This window comes from Salvelinus sp. IW2-2015, linkage group LG3, assembly GCF_002910315.2.
Source record: "Salvelinus sp. IW2-2015 linkage group LG3, ASM291031v2, whole genome shotgun sequence".
Classification (NCBI taxonomy): domain Eukaryota; kingdom Metazoa; phylum Chordata; class Actinopteri; order Salmoniformes; family Salmonidae; genus Salvelinus; species Salvelinus sp. IW2-2015.
Window position 1 is genome coordinate 17909189 of NC_036840.1, and position 22072 is coordinate 17931260.

A 22072-nucleotide genomic window follows, 5' to 3' on the forward strand; every position below is an offset into this window, starting at 1 on the left:
GCGCATGTTAATCTTAGGCTTGTGTGCAGCTGCTTGGCCATGGAAACCCATTTCATGAAGCTCCAGACGAACAGTTATTGTGCTGACGTTGCTTCCAGAAGCAGATTGGAACTCAGTAGTGAGTGTTGCAACTGAGGACAGGRGATTTTTACACGCTATGCGCTTCAGCACTGTGGTCCCATTCTGTGAGCTTGTGTGGCCTACCACTTCGTGGCTGAGCCGTTTTTTGCTCCTGGACATTTCCACTTCARATTAACAACACTTAGAGTTGAACGGGGCAGCTCTAACAGGACAGAAACTTGACGAACTGACTTGTTGGAAAGGTGGCATCCTTTGAAGGTGCCACGTTGATAGTCACTGAGGTCTTCAGTAAGGCCATTCTACTGTAGGGGRGTGGATCAGAAAACCAGTCAGTATCTGGTGTGACCACAATTTGCCTCATGCAGCACGACACATCTCTTTCGCATAGAGTTGATCAGGCTGTTGATTGTGGGCTGTGGAACATTGTCCCATCCTCTTTGATGGATGTTCGAAGTTGCTGGATATTATCATCATGCATTATCATGCTGAAACATGAGGTAATGGCGGCGGATGAATGGCACGACAATGGGGGATCTCAAGGTATCTCTGTACATTCAAATTGCCATCAATAAAATGRAATTATGTTCGTTGTACGTAGCTTATGCCTGCTCATACCTTAACCACACCGCCACCATGGTGCACTTTGTTCACAACGTTYGCATCAGCAAACTGCTCGCCCACACAACACCATACACGTAAGTCATCTGCGGTTGTGAAGCCTGTTGGACTTACTGCCAAATTCTCTAAAATTACATTGGAAGCGGCTTATGGTGGGGGATATTCCTGCAGTCAGCATGCCAATTGCAAAACTGCACATTTTAGAAAGGCCTTTTATTGTCCCCAGCACAATGTGCACTGATCATACTGTTTAAATAAGCTTGTTGATATGCCACTCCTGTCATGTGGATGCATTTTCTTGGCAAAGGAGAAATATTTACTAACAGGGATGTAAACAAATTTGTGCACAACATTTGAGAGAAATAAGCTTTTGTGCTTATGGAACATTTCTGGGATCTTTTATTTCAGCTCATGAAACATGGAACCAACAATTTACATGTTGCCTTCATACATCCATACATACACACAGATCTATCTATCTATCTATATACAGTACCAGTCAAAAGTTTGGACACACCTACTCATTCAAGGGTTTTTCTTAATTTTTACTATTTTCTACATTGTAGAATAATAGTGAAGACATCAAAACTATGAAATAACACATGTGGAATCACGTAGTAACCAAAAATGTGTTAAACAAATCAAAATATATTCAAAGTAGCCACACTTTGCCTTGATGACAGCTTTGCACTATTGGCATTCTCTCAGCCAGCATCATGAGGAATGCATTTCAATTAACAGGTTTGAAGGCACCTTCAAAAGCAATAAGGAAAGAAATTCCACAAATTAACTTAACAAGGCACACCTGTTAATTGAAATGCATTCCAGGTGRTGGTTAAGAGAATGCCAAGAGTGTGCAAAGCTGTCATCAAGGCAAAGGGTGGCTGCTTTGAAGAATCTCTAATATATTTTGATGTAACACTTTTTTGGTTACTACATGATTCCATATGTATTATCTCTCAGGTATCTGCCGTGCGGTGGTGTCTTGTGTCTTCTCTCCCTCTGTCCACCCCCAGTGGCCGAGTGTGGGACCCTAGTGGGGTCGGCCCCGGGGTGGCTCGGAGGCGCCTCAGCTCCCTGACGTACTCCCTCTCCAGTAGGAGCTGCTGCCTCTGGGCCTGGAGCTGGTCCTGGAGGCCCCTCAGGGAGTGGGCTCTCTGGATCAATCAATCAACCAACCAACCAACCAATGAATCAAACCAATGAATCAATCCATCAATGAATCAAACCAATCAATCAATCCATCAATGAATCAAACCAATCAATCAATGAATCAATGCATACATCTTTTGGCTATACCTGGATCAACTGCTGCAGCTCTTCCCTCAGATGCTGGTTTTCCAGGGACACAGCTCTAGTGTGGGATAGTAGGCAGCGAGATGCCTCCTAGGGGGAGGAGAGGAGAGGGGGTGGGTAAAGGTGGGTATGGAGGTGTGTGTTTGTATACACGTGTTCTTGTGGATGTGCGTATGCATGCGTGCATGTTTGTGTTACTCACCCTATTAGCGGCGAGGGCCAGGGCCTGTATTTTTTGTTTGGCCTGTGCTTCGTACCTATAATAATAATAATAATAATAATAATACATTTAAACAAAGGAATTTACAGTCATGCACACACACTTTTCCCATTTACCTCTCCTTCTCACTGAGGAAGCCAGCCTTCAGGGCCTGCAGGGATTCAGAGTGACGACAGTGCATACTGGTCACCTCCCTCTCTAGCTCTGCTATACGCCCCAGCTGCTGCTGCTGCAGGCTCTGTTACACACACAATATTAAAGCACACACATGAACAGCCATGTCTATACAGTATACACACACTCACATATGCATACAGCCATGCAAAGGGTACTAATCTAAAATAAGATTATAATAAGATGTGTAATATTAGTAGATCATATATTCGGCACACTAAGTGGTGGTGTGTGAGGAGAGGAAAGGAGAAGTAAGAGGAGATGAGAAGGCAGAGGAGAGAATGAGAAGAGGGGTGGGGGGTAGAAGGAAAGGGTGAGGAAGTGTCATACTTTAAATTCTCGGAGCTCAGCAATCTCAATATTTAACAGCGCCAGTTCATTCTCCTTCTCCAGAATCTCCTTTTTCAGCTCTGTTAGGATAGGTTAGATTAGAGTTAGCTTCCTGCTCTCTCCCCCATTGGCCCCTGGCACTTCCTGCTGACTCACCATTGGCCTGTTCCTGGTATTTGTCCAGAGTCTCCTCCCTCTGCCTCTTCAGGGCCTCCAGCGCCTGGTGGTTTTGGTCGCTAAGGGTGACGATGGCACTCTGACGCTTCTGGGTCCGCTTGGACATGTACGACATGTACTCTTGCTGAGAAGGCGAGAGATGGGGTCAGGAGGAGAGGGATAAGGAATTATATGCATTGTCACTTTACCCCTACCTACATGTACAAATTACCTCAACTAACCGGTACCCCCTGTATATAGCCTCGTTATTGTCATTTTATTGTGTTACTTTTTAGTTTAGTTTATTTAGTAAATATTTTCTTAACTCTATTTCTTGAACTGCATTGTTGGTTAAGGGCTTGTAAGTAAGAATTTCACAGTAAGGTCTACACCTGTGGTATTCGGCACATGTGACAAATACAATTTGATTAGATTTTATAGGGAGGGAGATGGGAAAGAGAGAGATGGGGYGAAAGAGTGTCAGCCTTTACTGTCACTCACGCTCTCCATGCGAGTCTGGTTGGCCTCATTTTGTAGGAACTCATTCTCACGCCGTCTGGTACAGCAGCCGCAGTTAAGGGAAGTGAGGAAAGTATTCTTGAGAAGCTATCACATAAACAGGGGTGGGTCAACTCTAATTGAAGGCAGTTAATTCAGGAAGTAAAATTWAATTCCAATTCCATTATTAAAGAAGGGCATTTTTATAATTATTTTCAATGATAACTGAAATGTAGAAGCTATTTATTTAAAAAGTTTTTAATTCAGACTACTTCCTGATTTTTAAATGATTTCAATTCGAATTGACCCAAATCCTGGAACGGAGGGTAACTATTTTAAAGGGCCCTTCACTTAAACAAAAATGGATGCAGATTAATCCACAACAGTTTACAATTTAGCGGTCCTGTGTGTGACTGTGACAACTAAATCCTGGCTGTCTACCTGCAGTGTGCAAAGTGAAAGCTTTGGGAATCGTCCTGGACTGGGACGCCATCTGCCAGACTTTCTGAACAGGTGGTCTTGTGCGGACAACTTCCAGGAATAGTGTTCATTATGTGGCTTTATCAGTGCCTGTTCTAGTTAGGCAGAAACAGACTGGCCATAAAGGCAAATGCAGTTCAAGCAAATGCCACATGTTCTGGTTATCATTTGCCCAGTGGGCCTGTCTAAATTGAATCGTCAGACGTGTTAGTAATGCCTGGGCCGATTTCTGGTTCCACTCTGTCACTGTTGTGAAGTCTGGGATTTAATAAAGGATACAACTTTTCCACTTTCCTCTTGAGGTTGTTCAAGGTGTCGGTTAGCTTGTCGTACCTGTAGGTTACAGGAAGTGAAGTACAGAGTCACATGATGACAGGCAAGCAGACAGACAGGTAGGCATAGAGAGAGAGACAGAGACAGACAGATAGGCTAGCAGACAGACAGACAGACAGGTCTCACTCTCTCTGTAGCAGAGCCTCTCTGTCAGACCCAGGGTGTTCTGAGTCCTCTACTCCTTGTCCAGATGTATCCTGCTTAAGGGCAGACTCTCCTTTCTTCTTAGGTGGGCATTCTAGTAGCCTACACACACACACACACACACACACACACACACACACCACACAACACACACACACACACACACACACACACACACACACACACACACACACACACACACACACACACACACACCATCTATAGGGACCATTCTTTGCAGAAACAGTGACATTTGATTGAATGGCATCATCATGTTCCATATCGCTGCTTTACCGCCCACCACATCTCACCAGTAGCCTATGTAACCTTAGCCAAGCATGAGCCCACCATACCGCCGCCCACGCCCGTTAACAAACCCGTTACAAGAGAGCACTGGGGCACCGAAAGCGCTGCAAGTTAGTTAGCTAGCTAACCGCATCAGTAATGATCACTGATCAGACTACACTCAACGCTGGCTGTGCTGTTCGCATTTGTTGGCTCAGCTCTCTATCAACTTTCCATTGGGTGTAAATATAGTTTTGAATACATCTCTAGTTATAAAGTGTAATTTGATAGCTCCAAAAGTAGCAAACATCTAGTTATGTCTCACCTCCACGTTTGTTTAAAACGCTCCCTTGTTGCCAAGACAACTACACAGACAACACATTTCTACAGGAAAGTCACGTTCCCTAAAAATGAAAATAATCAAGGTCGTAAAGACCGCATTATACAATATAAAAACACGGTTCAGTCCGAGCCTGGAGTTACAATGTTACAAATGTTCCACTGACCGCATTTGCCCTGCTGCAGAACTTGACCCATCATTACCACCGTTCGGTGATCTGATTTCACATTGCATTACCGTAAAGATCCGCTCAAAAGGGCAACGGACAGACAATCGCCCTACTATCAAGTCTCCAGCGGGCGGCTTTGCCTTGCCTGACTGCCGTTTACTTAGGCAATAAACGTCGCAATTTGTATTACATACAGCTCGTTTGTATAAATTAAACATATCTCATATAAATAACAAATAGCGCGGCATTTTGAAAATTATACGTTTCATATCGACACAGACTAGGAAATAGTATCCTCCATTCCTCACACCTTGCATTTGCGTGGAGGAGGTGAGTGCGCCTGTGCGAGGGTTGAGCTAGCTGAGCCAGCCGTGGTGGCACCGATGGAAAGGATGGAAATGGAGAACCACTCCGGCGTCTGACCTGAGACTGTACTGGGAATCGTTCGGTAGGCTAGGCTACTGCTCCGGTCGGTTGGATTGCTGGAGAGAGGCGAGGCGCACGGTGAAAGCAGCTGGCGACAGAGAAGATGGACGGGAGAAGCGAGTTCCTTTGCGGGGTTGTGGAAGGTAAGGACAACGGTCGTCTGGTTATCTGATCTTGTAATTTTCATGGAGAAGTTCATATGAAATACCATGCATAAAAAACACAATATATTCATTGTTTGTAAAGCTTTGAGATGTGGTAGCTATTGTAGCCCTCTGATCAATCAGGCATAACCTCACATTCATCTTTATTCTCATCATTGGTGTCCCAGTTAGTTTGCCATCTATCAAGCCTGCTAGTCCAGTGGTTTACAACTCCAGTCCTCGAGTATCACCAAAAGCACACATTTTTGTTGTAGCCTCTGACAAAAAAAAAAACACCCGAGGTGCGTTCAGTTCACTTGAACGTTTGCTACCTTGCAGAACGGTTTGTACTGACAGACACGTTTATCCAAAACGTTCTTGAACAGGCTTTGATGTACGTTTGCTCCCGTTTGGTGGGTGTGTCTTAAAGCAATGAGTGACGTATTTAAAAGGCAGTGGCCATGCTGACAGCCTACCTCAACCCACAAACCAACTCCTCCCCAATTTTCAATTGATCATTCAGTACAGCACCTTTTCCATTCAATTGAATGTTCCATAACCTAAAAACGTACTGAACGCAGCCCTGATTCAATTCATTGTGGGCCTAATGATTTTTTGACAAGTTGAATCGGGTGTGCTTGTCCAGGGTTAAAAAGATGTACTGTTGGGGGTACTTGAGGACTGGAGTTGGGAACCACTGAGCTAGTCAGTCAGTCTCTCTCTTTGGTTCTAAGGCGAGAGATAACGAGACAATCTGAAAGGAGCATGGAGAAAAACATTGATAGAAAAGATAATGATGTGACTGCACACACAGCTGGATCCAGAATACCCCCTCCTCACTACTGACCATTAGAGGTGCGTGGGTAAAATCACTGTGGAACCACAGAGATTTAGACTTCAAGTCGCAAAGAAAAACAGGACCTGCTTCCACTATTCCAGCACCATTTCAATTTCAACATTTCAACATCATTAATATAACCTCTGCTTTTAATTAATTAATTAATTTAACCTTTATTTAACCAGGTAGGCTAGTTTAAAACAAGTTCTCATTTACAACTGCGACCTGGTCAAGATTAAGCAAAGCAGTGCGACAAACAACAACAGAGTTACACATGGAATAAGCAAACATACAGTCAATAACGCAATAGAAAAAGTCTATATACAGTGGGTGCGGTGCAAATGAGGTAAGATAAGGGAGGTAAGGCAATAAATGGGCCATAGTGGCGAAATAATTACAATGTAGCAATTAAACACTGGAGTGATAGATGTGCAGAAGATAAATGTACAAGTAGAGATACTGGGGTGCAAAGGAGCAAAAAATAAAATAACTAAATAACAGTATGGGGATGAGGTATTTGGATGGGCTATTTACAGATGGGCTATGTACAGGTGCAGTGATCTGTGAGCTGCTCTGACAGCTGGTGCTTAAAGCTTGTGAGGGAGATAAGTCTCCAGCTTTAGTGATTTTTGCAGTTCGTTCCAGTCATTGGCAGCAAACACCTAGGTATTTGTAGTTGTCCACATATTCTAAGTCAGAACCGTCCAGAGTAGATGATGCTGGACGGGCGGGCGGGTGCGGGCAGKAATCGGTTGAAGAGCATGCATTTTAGTTTTAGTAGCATTTAAGAGCAGTTGGAGGCCACGGAAGGAGAGTTGTATGGCATTGAAGCTCATTTGGAGGTTAGTTAACACAGTGTCCAAAGAAGGGCCAGAGATATACAGAATGGTGTCATCTACATAGAGGTGGATCAAAGAATCACCAGCAGCGAGAGCGACATCATTGATGTATACAGAGAAGAGAGTCGGCCCGAGAATTGAACCCTGTGGCACCCCCATAGAGACTGCCAGAGGTCCGGACAACAGGCCCTCCGATTTGACACACTGAACTCTATCAGAGAAGTAGTTGGTGAACCAGGTGAGGCAGTCATTTGAGAAACCACGGTTGTTTAGTCTGCCGATAAGAATGTGGTGATTGACAGAGTCGAAAGCCTTGGCTGGGTCAATGAATACAGCTGCACAGTATTGTCTCTTATCGATGGCGGTTATTGTATCGTTTAGGACCTTGAGTGTGGCTGAAGTGCACCCATGACCAGCTCTGAAACCAGATTGCATAGTGGAGAAGGTACGGTGGGATTCGAAATGGTCAGTGATCTGTTTGTTAACCTGGCTTTCGAAGACCTTAGAAAGGCAGGGTAGGATAGATATAGGTCTGTAGCAGTTTGGGTCTAGAGTGTCACCCCCTTTTGAAGAGGGGGATGACCGCGGCAGATTTCCAATCTTTGGGGATCTCAGACGATACGAAAGTGAGGTTGAACAGGCTAGTAATAGGGGTTGCAACAATTTTGGCGGATCATTTTAGTAAGAGAGGGACCAGATTGTCTAGCCCGGCTGATTTGTAGGGGTTCAGATTTTTCAGCTCTTTCAGAACATCAGCTTTCTGGATTTGAGTGAAGGAGAAATGGGGGAGGCTTGGGTAACTTGCTGTGGGGGGTACAGGGCTGTTGATCGGGGTAGGGGTAGCCAGGTGGAAAGCATGGCCAGCCGCAGAAAAATGCTTATTGAAATTCTCAATTATTGTGGATTTATCGGTGGTGACAGTGTTTCCTAGCCTCATTGCAGTGGGCAGCTGGGAGGAGGTGCTCTTATTCTCCATGGACTTTACAATGTCCCAGAACCTTTGAGTTTGTGCTGCAGGATGCAAATTTCTATTTGAAAAAGCTAGCCTTTGCTTTCCTAACTGCCTGTGTATATTGGTTCCTAACTTCCCTCAAAAGTTGCATATCGCGGGGGCTATTCGATGTTAATGCAGTACGCCACAGGATGTTTTTGTGCTGGTCAAGGGCAGTCCGGTCTGGAGTGAACCAAGGGCAATATCTGTTGCTGGTTCAATTTTTTTTTAATGGGGCAAGCTTATTTAAGATGGTGAGGAAAGCACTTTTTAAAGAACAATCAGGCATCCTCTACTGACGGAATGAGGGCAATATCCTTCCAGGATACCCGGGCCAGGTCGATTAGAAAGGCCTGCTCGCTGAAGTGATTTAGGGAGTGTTTGACAGTGATGAGGGGTGGTTGTTTGACCGCAGACCCATTACGGACATCCTTGTTGAAGACAGCAGAGGTGTATTTTGAGCGCAGGTTGGTTAGGATGATATCTATGAGGGTGCCCGTGTTTACGGATTTGGGGTTGTACCTGGTAGGTTCATTGATCATTTGTGTGAGATTGAGGGCATCAAGCTTAGATTGTAGGATGGCCGGGGTGTTAAGCATGTCCCAGTTTAGGCAACCAAACAGCACAAGCTCTGAAGATAGATTGGGGGGGGGGGGGGCAATCAATTCACATATGGTGTCCAGGGCACAGCTGGGGGCAGAAGGTGGTCTATAGCAAGCTGCAACGGTGAGAGACTTGTTTCTGGAAAGTGGATTTTTAAAAGTAGAAGCTCAAATTGTTTGGGAACAGACCTGGATGATAAGACAGAACTCTGCAGGCTATCTCTGCAGTAGATTGCAACTCCGCCGCCTTTGGCAGTTCTATCTTGTCAGAAAATGTTATAGTTAAGGATGGAAATTTCAGGGTTTTTGGTGGCCTTCCTAAGCCAGGACTCAGACACGGCTAGGACATCCGTGTTGGCAGAGTGTGCTAAAGCAGTGAATACACTCTTAAAGGTGCTGCATGGTCAATCCGCCATCTGCATTGTCCTTGCAGCATTTACTGTGATCTGGCCTCTGCAGAAGTCAGGGCATTCCTACTTCTTTCGCTTCGCAGAGCAGCGCATGGCTGTTGTGAAGAAACTTGTCAAGGAAGTGAGTTTGTGTTTATACAGGACTTCCCGCCCTCACCTACCATCAACCAATCATGTTCATGCTGAGCTATACGGCGCCCTCAGCATTGTTACAATATTTGAGAGGCGCACAGCAATGCGTTACTGAGCTTAATTTGGCCTCTGCATGCCTCCGGAGGCTCCGCAATTGCGTCACACCATCCATATGGCGCCTCCGACCACAATTTTGGATCAAGCATAAATTGGCTCTTATAATCACACTACCCAGCTAGCACATTTGGTTACTTTGAAGATATATGAAGGTATGTTTTTGGTTTCACATTGGTTGTAGGAACGAAGTCATACATTTCCTGACCGGTAAAACGTAACTTTTTAAAAATGTTACGAGAACAGAAGTGAAAATTTTGTCTGTTCTGGAAACGTTTATTTTTAGGTTGCAGGGAGGTTCTGAGACCGTTTTACTCCGGTTCCTTATGTTTTCCTGGGAGGTTTTATTAACGCTCTGACTACAGAAAATATAGGTTACTTTTAATGCTTTCTTAACATTAACTGAATGTTTCAGTAAGACTTTTAGCATGTTACTATCTTAATATCGATTAACTTTTTTAAACTCCAAGCACAGATGGGAAACATTATTCATTCGAACACATGTCTTTTTTATTTTGACACGGCATCAGTGAGATTCGAGCCCCTGATCTTCTGTTCAATATCCATGGAATTAGTCCACTGCGCCACCAGGTTTTCATGCATACAAAGCTGTTAATTTTAGTCTATTCACAGACCCCATTTCAAAGAAACAAGCACTCCTTAAGATCAGGTATGGCTAAATAGTGGGCGTGGCCAACACAGATGAACACACTTATGGCCTAAACTCACCATAGGCGAGCGTGCAAGTGATTTTATTTTAGAATACATTGTTTTGAATTATAATGACCCAACCGAAGCTGGGCGGAGGGTTGTCCGCTTTTACCTATCGTTCAATTAGAACATGTTTCTATTTTTGCATTTTAATGCTGGTGCTGTAGTCACACAAAATAATCTAAATGTTGTCATATTTATTTTTATTTCTAGCTCATTTGAATTGGAAGAGGTAGCTATGGGTTGAGGCTTTACATACATGCTAAAATGAACCAATTCATCCACTTATGGAAACACAACATCGCTATCAGCAAAAATGATTGGAGATATGGACTATCCTGCTAGCAAAAAGTTACTGCTCCGCCTGGCTGGTCCTTTCCACCTGCCTCACTCTGCTTGCTCCGCTCGCCCGCTTCTTGTGAGTTTTTCATTTGAACAAGACAGAGGATAGAGAGAGTTTTGTTGACGCTGAGAACGGAATGTATACGTCAGTCTTAGAATTTTCATGGAATGTTTTCTTCATGTTATTAGAAGGTAATTTAGAGCTTGTTGATGTAATGTGTACAATAAAAAAAAAAAAAATGATTCACAGAATATTAAAGAGAACCATACATTCTGAGAACATCGATCAAGTCACACTTTTTATTTTTTATTTTTACGTTCCCAGAATCTAATATAAATGTGACATTAAATAAGAACCACATGGGAACTTGTGGAAGTACTGAAATTCCCACGAAGAATGTTGTTTCTTAATGTTCTCTGAACAATTTGAGAACATAACCTTAATAAGAACCATGACGAACGAGTAGGAACCTTTTATCATGAAGTACTGAAATTCCCAGAGAAGAACGTTGTTTCTTAACATTCTCTGAACTATTTGAGAACATTCCCAATGTCAAACCAGTTGGAGAACGTTCTTAGAACATTACCAACATAGAAATGAAATGTATCCATACTTGAACTTTTAGGAAACGTTCTGTTAAAGTAATGAGATACCAAAACTGTCAAACTCCGCCTCTTTCTCAATTTTGAAACAGAAATGGGTGTGCCTTTGGTGGTTTATGTGACGACGATAAGTTACTCCCACTCGCCAGAAAAAGCAACTGTATTAGTTGACACCGGAGGTTCTCAGAATGTTATGTGCTAGCTTGCTATGGACAATGGTGATGCTCCCATTTCTATATGAACAATTGTATGGCATGCTCTGTGCTGTATTTGCAGATGAGGGGTTGCCTCATAGGCAGGAATTTGTTAGTGTGGTGGAACTGGCCTGAACGCTGTGTTCACCATTCCATTTCACTTCACCAGTCTGGCATTCCTCCTCATTGAAACGGTCTGTAATGAGGGACACTATTCAAAACTAACTTATCTGCGATCGGATCACCTTTAACCAATCACAGGATGAATAACCTAATTCAAAGCACAGTGATTGGCCATGTGGGATTTTGTCCTAAACCCATTGTTTCTGAGGATGCTGATTGGACCGGTCATTTTCTAACTTATTCCAAACCCCCATCTATTGGAGAAAGGCCAGACAGATACGTCAAGTGAAATAGAATGGTGAATGCAGCGATCAGGGTGGTTCCACCAGGGTAAGAATCTATATGGCCACTTCACCAATGCGTGTCCGTGAACAAATACTGTGCATGTACTAATATGAATATAGGTCTGAATGGCAAAACTGCTTAATTGTACACTAGCATTCATTTCTCTCTCTTTCGTGTGCTTGTCTGTGTCTCAGGGTTCTATGGGAGGCCCTGGTCTATGGAGCAGAGGAAGGTCCTTTTCCAGTGGTGAGTACTTGGTGACAAACAGAAAGGTAACATACAGATAGATGTAGGATCTTAATTTGATCACCCTGTTGCAGGAGAACTTTCCTGCAATGCATGACATTTTAAACGTGCTGTGTACTAGAGGTTTAAAAAGGCTTCTGAAGATTGTAATGTCAGACTTTTATCAACCCATACAAAAATGTCAATTTTAATTTTATCCACATAATTAACATTTCCGGTTGCTGAAGGATTATTTTCCTTCTGTAGCAAACTGTCTCAAAGTAAGATCCTAAATCTGTATAGTTGACATAGGAGGACATGGAAAGGGATAAGGAGGGAGTGAGTATGATCCGCAGTTGAAACAAAAACAAAGCGGTGGTTGACTTTGTTTTGGTAAAAAGCTGAGGGATGGGCCTGGAGAAATGTATCAACTCTCAAATGTATAGACGGAGCTATTGGTGCAAGGACTTGACCGTAACTGACACTGGATCAATATCACTGTAAAGGACTCTTTCCCTTTCTCTCTGTTAGGATGCAGAGGTGGGAGTTGAACACCTATCTGTACGGTCCTAAAGATGATCTGAAACACAGACTACTCTGGAGAGAGGTCTACTCCCCTGAAGAGGAGGGTAAGGGAATTCCCCATCCATAACTCATCCATCTCTTCATCCCTTCATTTATTTGTTTACATCTCTCTTTTAGTCCACCTTCCCACCCCTCCATCTCCCCATACCCTCATCTCACCTTCTCTCCTCACTCTGTCCTTTTCCCTCCATCTCTCAATCCTCGCTCCTCTCTTGCAGGTCAGTTGCGTACTTTGATAGTAGAGTCAGAGAAGAGAGGTCTGAGGTTTGTGTACTCTCTCTCTCCTGGTCAAGACATTGTCTTCTCTTCTTCCTGCGACCTCTCCCTGCTTAAACGCAAGCTACGACAGGTACATACACGCACCTACACACACTTGCATGCGCACACAGGCATGCGCACGCATACCTACACCCCTGCCTTACTATCTCTCCTCTCTGTAGGTGTCAAAGTTGGGTTGCCAGGCATTTGCGATCCTTTTTGATGACATCGACCACTCCCTGTGTCAGGCTGACAGTCAAGCCTTCTCCTCATTCGCTCACGCCCAGGTTTCAGTTGCCAATGAGATCTACCGATTCCTGGGAGAGCCGCCCGTCTTCCTGTTTTGTCCAACAGGTGTGTAGTTGAGATGTGTGTAGTATCCTCTCTCACTTTCACTTTCTCACACAAACAAACAAACAAACAAACAAACAAACAAACAAACAAAAGTTCCAAAGGAACTGCGGGGATTCCCGCAGGAGGCCTTTTGGTAAATTGTAAATGACAGCCTACCGTTCAAAAGTGTCAGCAGAAAGGTTAACATCAGTATTCCAAACACTCTTTCTTAACCATGTCTCAGTAATGAACAACACATCTGAATTGGAGCTGTGAACCCACACTTTCAAATGATCCATTTTAGGTAATACGCTTCTAGTGTTAACGTGCAGAAAACCCAGTATTTTACGAGAGAAGAAATCAGTGAAGCAGATATCAGAGCACAAGTCAGAATTGGGGCTAGCAACAGTAGATGATGTACATGCACATTTCCAGATATTATCAACAGTAATACAATCAAGGCACGGCATAGGACAGGGAGAGCTCTGCATTGCTGATTTATGACATCTGAATGTGCACTAGATGGCAACAAGATCATATTGTACAGCAATTTCATCAGGTAACATGAATACAAAGCCAGCGAGAGGTGGTTAGAATAGGATGGGAGGCTGAAAGTCATGAACGAGTCATAAGTCATTTCTGGAGGCTGATTTCTTATAGAAAATGCCAGTGGATGGTCTTTGAACAGCGGGAGGGGGCTTCAAAGACTCCTGCCACTTGTTGGGCCCAAAGGCCTTAACACCTCTCACTTCAAACCTCAGTGCTATTTGAAGTTGTATCTGGTCTGTCCTAGCAAGCCTGGCAGCCTTAACTCAGCATCCCATCCCCATAAAGTAAAATATATAATTGTAATGTACTTTTTTTTCTTTTTTTTTTCTTTTTTTTTCTTGGCTTTCAAAATAGCATCAGACCAAACATTACTCACTCAGTTCCAGGTTGGATGGTGTCCTCGGGTCTCTGCTGTTTGTTTGCTAGAACAAGCTTGGGAAAAGGAAACCTTGGTAGCAGTAATCCCTCTGGGTAATTTTGGCCAAAATTAGGTTGTAGGTTTGGTGTTTTGATCTGGAGCGAAGGCCATGCTGTGGAGGGTAGCATCKTAAATATGTCCCTGCCTAAGAATCCAAGTTTATCTAACTCCAAATCTCTTTGTATTCCTTCTCGCATCTATGCACTTTTCTCCTCTTACCTTTTCCCTTCACTTTTAGACTTCAATGCACAACTCATTAGCTATATGTGACCAGGCAAAAAAACCTTTCCAAGCCAAACCGTATCATAACCGCTACACACAGCCTACATCATTGTCACCACATTAGCTGAAGTAACATCATAGTCAACATAGCTAATAGAACTAACACGTTAGTAAAACCGCTATAATCATGCAGTAACGTTACTGTACAGTCAGTAAGCAGTTTAGCACTTACACCGGCGGGCCCCGTGGCAATAAGTTATTAAAACCAAAAGGTTACCTTGACTTGGAAGGGTTCCAGTGTTGTGTTGGATAGTCATAGCCAGCTAGCTAACATAGTATCCCTCTGTTTGATCAGGGTGTTTGAGTAGGCTAAACTAGCTTGCTGCATTTGCTAGCTAAGTAAGTGAAACTGAACGTGAAAAAAATGACAATCTCTTGCTTTTCCTTCATTTTGAAAGAAATTATTCTTTCAGTACTAGATTCATTCTCTGAACCTTTGATTGGATGGACAACATCTCAGTTCATGTTGCAAGAGCTCTGATAGGTTGGAGGATGTCCTCGGGAAGTTATCATAATTACTATGGAAGTCTATGGAAGTGGGTGAGAACCATGAGCCTCCTAGGTTTTGTATTGAAGTCAATGTACCCAGAGGAGGATACACCATGGTGCTACCCTACAGAGTGCTGTTGAGGCTACTGTAGACTTTCATTGCAAAACATAGTGTTTTAATCAATTATTTGCTGACATCCTCTGAGGAGTCTCCACTGCTTCTCTTCTAATTAAGTAATTGCATACTGATATTATGTTACTCTCCTCTTTCCCTCGCTCACCCTCCCTCCTTCCTTTCTCTCTCTACTCCTCTCTCTAGAGTACTGTGGATCTCTATGTTCTCCCAGTGTATCTAAGTCTCCATATTTGATGACTGTTGGAGAGGACCTGCTGCCTAACATCTCTATCATATGGACCGGTGAGACAGACAGGCTTTCTATTCTTTATATTTAAAAAAAAAWATTAAATTCTGTAAATTACAATGATATGGCAATTACAATGATACCTTCCCTCTCTCGCTATCCCTCCCTCTATGGTCAGATGACATGAAAAAGGGCTTTGGCCATGCACACCAGTGGTGGGTTTGGTGTTGAAAAACAGAAGCATATGCAGAAAAGTACCTCATACCTATGGTAAAATATGGTGGTGGATCTTTGATATTATGGGGCTATTTTGCTTCCACTGGTCCTGGGGCGCTTGTTAAGGTCAACGGTGTCATTAACTTTACCAAGTAGCAGGACATTTTAGCCCAAAAACCTGGTTTCCTCTGGCATGTGGCTGGCACTTGGCTGCAGTTGTATCTTCCAGCAAGACAATAACCCCAAGCATTAATCAAAATCCGCAAAGAAATTGTTAATTGACCACTCAGTCTCCAGACATGAACCCCATTGAAACCCTGTGTTTTGAATTGCATAAGAGCAGACAAAGGATATCAAGGATCTGGAAAGAATCTGTATGGAGGAATAGTCTAAGATCCCTCACAACGTGCTCTACACATTTTACAAAAAGCCACAGGATCAGTGGAAGCAAAAAGGCTGCATAACATAAAAGATCCTCCACCATATTTTACAGTAAAAATGGGCTTCCTCTTTACTTATGCATCCTTATTTCAACGCTAAACCCACCACTGGTGTGCGTGGCCAAAGAGCTCTATATTCATGTGATCTGACCATAGCACCGGTTAAAATCCAAGTGCCAATGCCATTTAGCAAACTCCAGTCGTGGGCAGGAAATAATCTTTATGGAGGAATGATCTAAAGGATCAGACATACCAAGGATACTGAATGCCGAGAGGAACTTAGATGTAGTCTTGTCACGATACCAGAATTTAGACTTGGATACCGATACCAGGATTAGTATCGTGATTCTTGTTACCATAACGATACTCGATACCAAAATGATACCGAAACGGTACCACTGCAAGAAGGCACATTAACCAAAGTCACAGAATGGCACTTGATCCAAACAGAAACTCAGCTACAGCTCTGTTCAATCGTTGGGCAGCTAATGAGTTCATTATCATTACATTTGACATTTTTTATGTCAACATTTATGCATTAATGAATCAATTATACAATGGTAAAAAAAAAGTCTGATTGTACAAATCTAACTATATAACAACATAATTAATAAAAGCCTTTCGTGAACTAACACTCGCACTTGAATCTTTTCCTTCTTGCTAGCTCTGACTTTGCTGATAGCTACCTTATTGAGGAACAATTTACTTACTGTGGTAGGTGGTTGTCTCACCTAGCTGTCTTCAGATGAATGCACTAACTGGAAGTCGCTCTACATAAGTGTTTGCTACATGACTAAAATGTAATGATAAATCTCTACTGATAAAGTGGGTAAATCAAGATGTAGCCTCGGCCTATTCACATGACTGCACACATGAGTGTGTGCATGCATTGCATTATTGAGCTTGTTTTGGCTGCATAGAAGTAGCTTATTTTATAAACGTGTGCGCTGTCTCTTTAACGAGGAATGACGTCATTACTGGGTAGTGAATTGTAGCCCAGGGTAGTGAGTTGATGATGGCTTCAGTTGTAAGCTAGCAGCAAAATCGCACCGGCGAGGAAGGATGACGTTTTACATGCTCCTAACCAACTGTGCTATTTTGTTCMGMTTTTTTTTGCGTTGTTTGTAACTTATTTTTTTACTTATTTTGTACATCATGTTGCTGCTACCGTCTCTTATGACCGAAAATAACTTCTGGACATCAGAACAGCGACTACTCACCTTGAACTGGAAGAAGCTTTTTTCTTTAACGAGTCCATGAGTCCGAGTCCATCTATATTATTTGTAGCCACCTATTTACCACCACAAACCGATACTAGCACTAAGACCCCACTCGACCAACTCTATAAGGCCATAAGCAAACAAGAAAATGCTCATCCAGAAGCGTCACTCCTAGTGGCCGGGGACTTTAATGTAGGCAAACTTAAATCCGTTTTACCTCATTTCTACCAGCATGTCACATGTGCAACCAGAGGAGAAAAACAAACTTGAGACCACTCTTACTCCACACACAGAGATGCATACAAAGCTCTCCCCCGCCCTCCATGGCAAATCTGACCGAAATGCTATCCTCCTGATTCCTGCTTACAAGCAAAAACTAAAGCAGGAGGTACCAGTGACTTGCTCAATACGGAAGTGTTCAGATGACGCGGATGCTATGCTACAGGACTGTTTTGCTAGCACAGACTGGAATATGTTCTGGGATTCATCCAATGGCATTGAGGAGTATACCATCTCAGTCACCGGCTTCATCAATAAGTGCATCGACGTCATCATCCCCACAATGACCGTACATACATATCCCAACCAGAAACCATGGATTACAGGCAACATCCGCATCGAGCTAAAGGCTAGAGCTGCCTCTTTCAAGGAGCGGGACACTAATCCAGACGCTTATAAGAAATATTGCTGTGCCCTCAGACGAACCATCAAACAAACAAAGCGTCAATACAGGATTAAAATTGAATCCTACTACACTGGCTCTGACGCTCGTCGGATGTAGCAGGGCTATTACGGATTACAAAGGGAAACCCAGCCACAAGCTGCCCAGGGACGCAAGCCTACCAGACGAGCTAAATGCCTTTTTACGCTCGCTTCGAGGCAAGCACCACTGAAGCATGCACGAGAGCACCAGCTGTTCTGGACGACTGTGTGATAACGCTTTCTGTATCCGAGGTGAGCAAGACCTTTAAACAGGTCAACATTCACAAAGCCAGACGGATTACCAAGACGTGTACTCAAAGCATGCGAGGACCAACTGGCAAGTGTCTTCACTGTCATTTTCAACCTCTCCCTGACCGAGTCTGTAATACCGACATGTTTCAAGCAGACCACCATAGTCCCTGTGCCTAAGGAAGCGAAGGTAACCTGCCTAAATGATTACAGCCCCGTAGCACTCACATCAGTAGCCATGAAGGGCTTTGAAAGGCTGGTCATGGCTCACATCAGCAGTAACCTCCCGGATACCCTAGACCCACTCCAATTCGCATACTGCCCCTACAGAACCACAGATAACACAATCTCTATTGCATTCCACACTGTCCTTGCCTTGGACAAAAGGAACACCTATGTGAGAATGCTGTTCATTGACTACAGCTCAGCTTTCAACACCATAGTGCCCTCCCAGCTCATCACTAAGCTAAGGACCCTGGGACTGAACACCTCCCTCGGGAACAGGATCCTGTAATTCCTAATGCGACGCCCCCATGTTGTGAGTGTAGGCAACAATACATTCACCACGCTGACCTTCGATACTTAGTCCACTCCTGTACTTCCTGTTCACCCATCACTGCGTGGCCAAGCATGACTCCAACACCATCATTAAGTTTGCCGAATACACGACGATGCTAGGCCTGATCACCGACTACGATGGACAGCCTATAGGGAGGAGGCCTGGCAGTGTGGTGCCAAAAAAACAACCTCACCCTCAACGTCAGCAAGACAAAGGAGCGGATCATGGACTACAGGTAACGGAGGCCCGGGCACACCCCAATCTACATTGACGGAGCTGAAGTTGAGCGGGTCGAGAGCTTCAAGATCTTCGGTGTCCACATAACTAAGGATCTATCATGTTCCATACACACCAACACAGTTGTGAAGAGGTCATGGCAATTCCTCTTCCCCCAAATGAGGCTAAAAATATTTGTCATGGGCCCTCATATCCTCAAAGTTCTACAACTGCACAATTGAAAGCATCTTGACTGGATGCTTCACCGCTTGGTATGGCAACCGCTTGACGTCCGACTTCAAGGCGCTACAGAGGGTAGTGCGTACTGGGCCGAGCTCCCTGCCCTTCAGGACCTCTATACAAAGGCTGTGTCAGAGGAAGGCCATAAAAATTGTCTGACTCCAGCCACCCAAGTCATAGACTGTTCTCTTTGCTACCACACAGCAAGTGGTACTGATGCACAAAGTCTGGAAACAACAGGACTCTGAAAAGCTTCTACCCCCAAGTCATAAGCCTGCTAAATAGTTGGTCTGTAGCTATTTGGTTAACTATTTAACTGTCTGCATTAACCCTTTTTTAAAACTTTTTTGACTCATCACAAACAGTTGAAGTCGGAAGTTTACATACACTTAAATTGGAGTCATTAAAACTTGTTTTTCAACCACTCCACAAATTTCTTGTTAACAAACTATAGTTTTGGCAAGTCGGTTAGGACATCTACTTTGTGCATGACACAAGTAATTTTTCCAACAAGTGTTTACAGACAATTATTTCACTTTAATTCACTGTATACAATTCCAGTGGGTCAGAAGTTTACATGCACTAAGCTGACTGTGCCTTTAAACAGCTTGTAAATTCCAGAACATGGTGTCATGGCTTTAGAAGCTTCTGATAGGCTAATTGACATCATTTGAGTCAATTGGAGGTGTACCTGTGGATGTATTTCAAGGCCTACCTCAAACTCAGTGCCTCTTTGCTTGACATCATGGAAAATCAAAAGAAATCAGCCAAGACCTCAGAAAAAAATTGTAGACCTCCACAAGTCTGGTTCATCATTGGGAGCTATTTCCAAATGCATGAAGGTACACGTTCATCTTTACAAACAATAGTACGCAAGTATAAACACCATGGGACCACGCAGCCGTCATACTGCTCAGGAGGAGACGCGTTCTGTCTCCTAGAGATGAACGTACATTTGGTTCAAAAAGTAAATCAATCCCAGAACAGCAGCAAAGGACTTTGTGAAGATGCTGGAGGAAACAGGTACAAGTATCTATGTCCACAGTAAACAGTCCGTTATCAACATAACCTGAAAGGCCGCTCAGCAAGGAAGAAGCCACTGCTCCAAACTGCCATATAAAAGCCAGACTACGGTTTGCAACTGCACATGAGGACAAAGATTGTACTTTTTGGAGAAATGTCCTCTGGTTCTGATGAAACAAAAATAGAACTGTTTGGCCATAATGCCCATCGTTATGTTTAGATGATAAAGGGGAGGCTTGCAAGCCGAAGAACACCATCCAACCGTGAACCACGGGGTGGCAGCATCATGTTGTGGGGGTGCTATGCTGCAGAGGGACTGGTGCACTTCAAAATAGATGCATCTGAGGGAGGAAAATTATGTGGATATATTGAAGCAACATCTCAAGACTCTAGTCAGGAAGTTAAAGCTGGTCGCAAATGGGTCTTCCAAATGGACAATGACCCCAAGCATACTTCCAAAGTTGTGGCAAATGGCTTAAGGACAACAAGTCAAGGTATTGGAGTGGCCATCACAAAGCCCTGACCTCAATCCTATAGAATATTTGTGTGGGCAGAACTGAAAAAAGTGTTTGCTAGCAGGGAGGCCTACAAACCTGACTCAGTTACCCCAGCTCTGTCAGGAGGAATGGGACAAAATTCACCCAACTTTTTGTGGAAGCTTGTGGAAGGCCACCCAACTTGTTTGACCCAAGTTAAACAATTTAAAGGCAATGCTACCAAATACTAATTGAGTGTATGTAAACTTCTGACCAACTGGGAATGTGATGATAGAAATAAAAGCTGAAATAAATAATTCTCTCTACTATTATTCTGACATTTCACATTCTGAAAAATAAAGTGGTGATGCTAACTGACCTAAGACAGGGAATTGTTACTAGGATTAAATGTCAGGAATTGTGAAAAACTGAGTTTAAATGTATTTGGCCAGAGTGTATATAAACTTCTGACTTCAACTGTATATGATTGTGTGTATAGACAGAATGTACAGCATATGAATAGAAAAGGTGTGTACAGTGGTAGTTGTCTAGGATGAGCCTTGACTAGAATACAGAATATACATATAAAGTGGGTTAAACAGTATATAAACATTACTGAAGATACCAGTGTTCAATGATTATGTAGTGTACATGTTTTTCAGTCTCTTGTTCCCAGCTTTAATGCACCTGTACTGTCTCCGCTTTCTAGATGGTAGCAGGGTGAACAGGCCGTGGCTCGGGTGACAGGTCCTTGATCATCTTCTTGGCCTTCCTGTCACACCGGGTGCTGTAGATGTCCTGGAGGGCAGGCAGTGTACCCCTGGTGATTCTTTGGGCTGACCGCACCACCCTGTGTACCAGGCGGTGATACAGCCTGACAGAATGCTCTCAATGGTGGATAAGTAGAACTTTTTGAGGGTCTTAGGGGTCAAGCCAAATTTCTTAAGCCTCTTGAGGTTGAAGAGACACTGTTGCACCTTCTTCACCACAATGTGTGGATGGACCATTTCAGGTTGTCTGTGATGTGCACACCAAGGAACTTGAACTGTTTCACCTCTCCACTGCGGCCTCATCAATGTGGGTGGAGCGTGCTCTCTCTGCTCTCTCCTGAGGTCCACAATCAGTTATTTCGTTTTGTTGACGTTGAAGGGGAGGTTATTTTCCTGGCACCGTTCTGCCAGGGCCCTCACCTCCTCCCTGTAGGCTGTCTCATCGTTTTTCGTAATCAGGCCTKCCACTTTTGTGTCGTCTGCAAACTWGATGATTGAGTTGGAGACGTGCGTTGCCATACATTCATGGGTGAACAGGGAGTACAGGGGGGCTGACTATGCATCATTGTGGGGCCCCTATGTT

The 22072-nt window shown here is 43.6% G+C and overlaps 2 protein-coding genes across 3 annotated transcripts in view; one reads left to right on the forward strand and one right to left on the reverse strand.

Annotated features, from left to right (window-relative positions):
- Positions 1–1067: 1067 nt before the first annotated feature.
- Positions 1068–5424, reverse strand: ccdc166 (coiled-coil domain containing 166). Of its 2 annotated transcripts, none has more exons than XM_070434957.1 (10): positions 5122–5424; positions 4313–4432; positions 4133–4186; positions 3377–3431; positions 2876–3020; positions 2720–2799; positions 2332–2453; positions 2198–2252; positions 1999–2085; positions 1068–1856 (listed from the first exon to the last, which is right to left on the reverse strand). In XM_070434957.1, the coding sequence occupies exons 1-10, from the start codon at positions 5340–5342 to the stop codon at positions 1659–1661; spliced, it is 1137 nt and encodes a 378-aa protein (XP_070291058.1). In that variant the 5' UTR covers positions 5343–5424; the 3' UTR covers positions 1068–1658. The 2 variants fall into 2 exon arrangements, with proteins under 2 accessions (XP_070291058.1, XP_070291059.1); XM_070434958.1 differs by having other exon boundaries at positions 1771–1856; positions 1984–2085.
- si:dkey-183c6.8 (protein O-GlcNAcase) overlaps positions 5424–22072 on the forward strand; it is a 75551-nt gene continuing 58902 nt past the window's right edge. The window contains exons 1-6 of the mRNA XM_023970048.2: positions 5424–5693; positions 12072–12123; positions 12634–12731; positions 12906–13036; positions 13128–13299; positions 15336–15434. Coding sequence (XP_023825816.1) covers positions 5654–5693; positions 12072–12123; positions 12634–12731; positions 12906–13036; positions 13128–13299; positions 15336–15434 — 592 coding nt within the window. The 5' untranslated portion in view covers positions 5424–5653. The remainder of the gene's footprint in view (positions 5694–12071; positions 12124–12633; positions 12732–12905; positions 13037–13127; positions 13300–15335; positions 15435–22072) is intronic.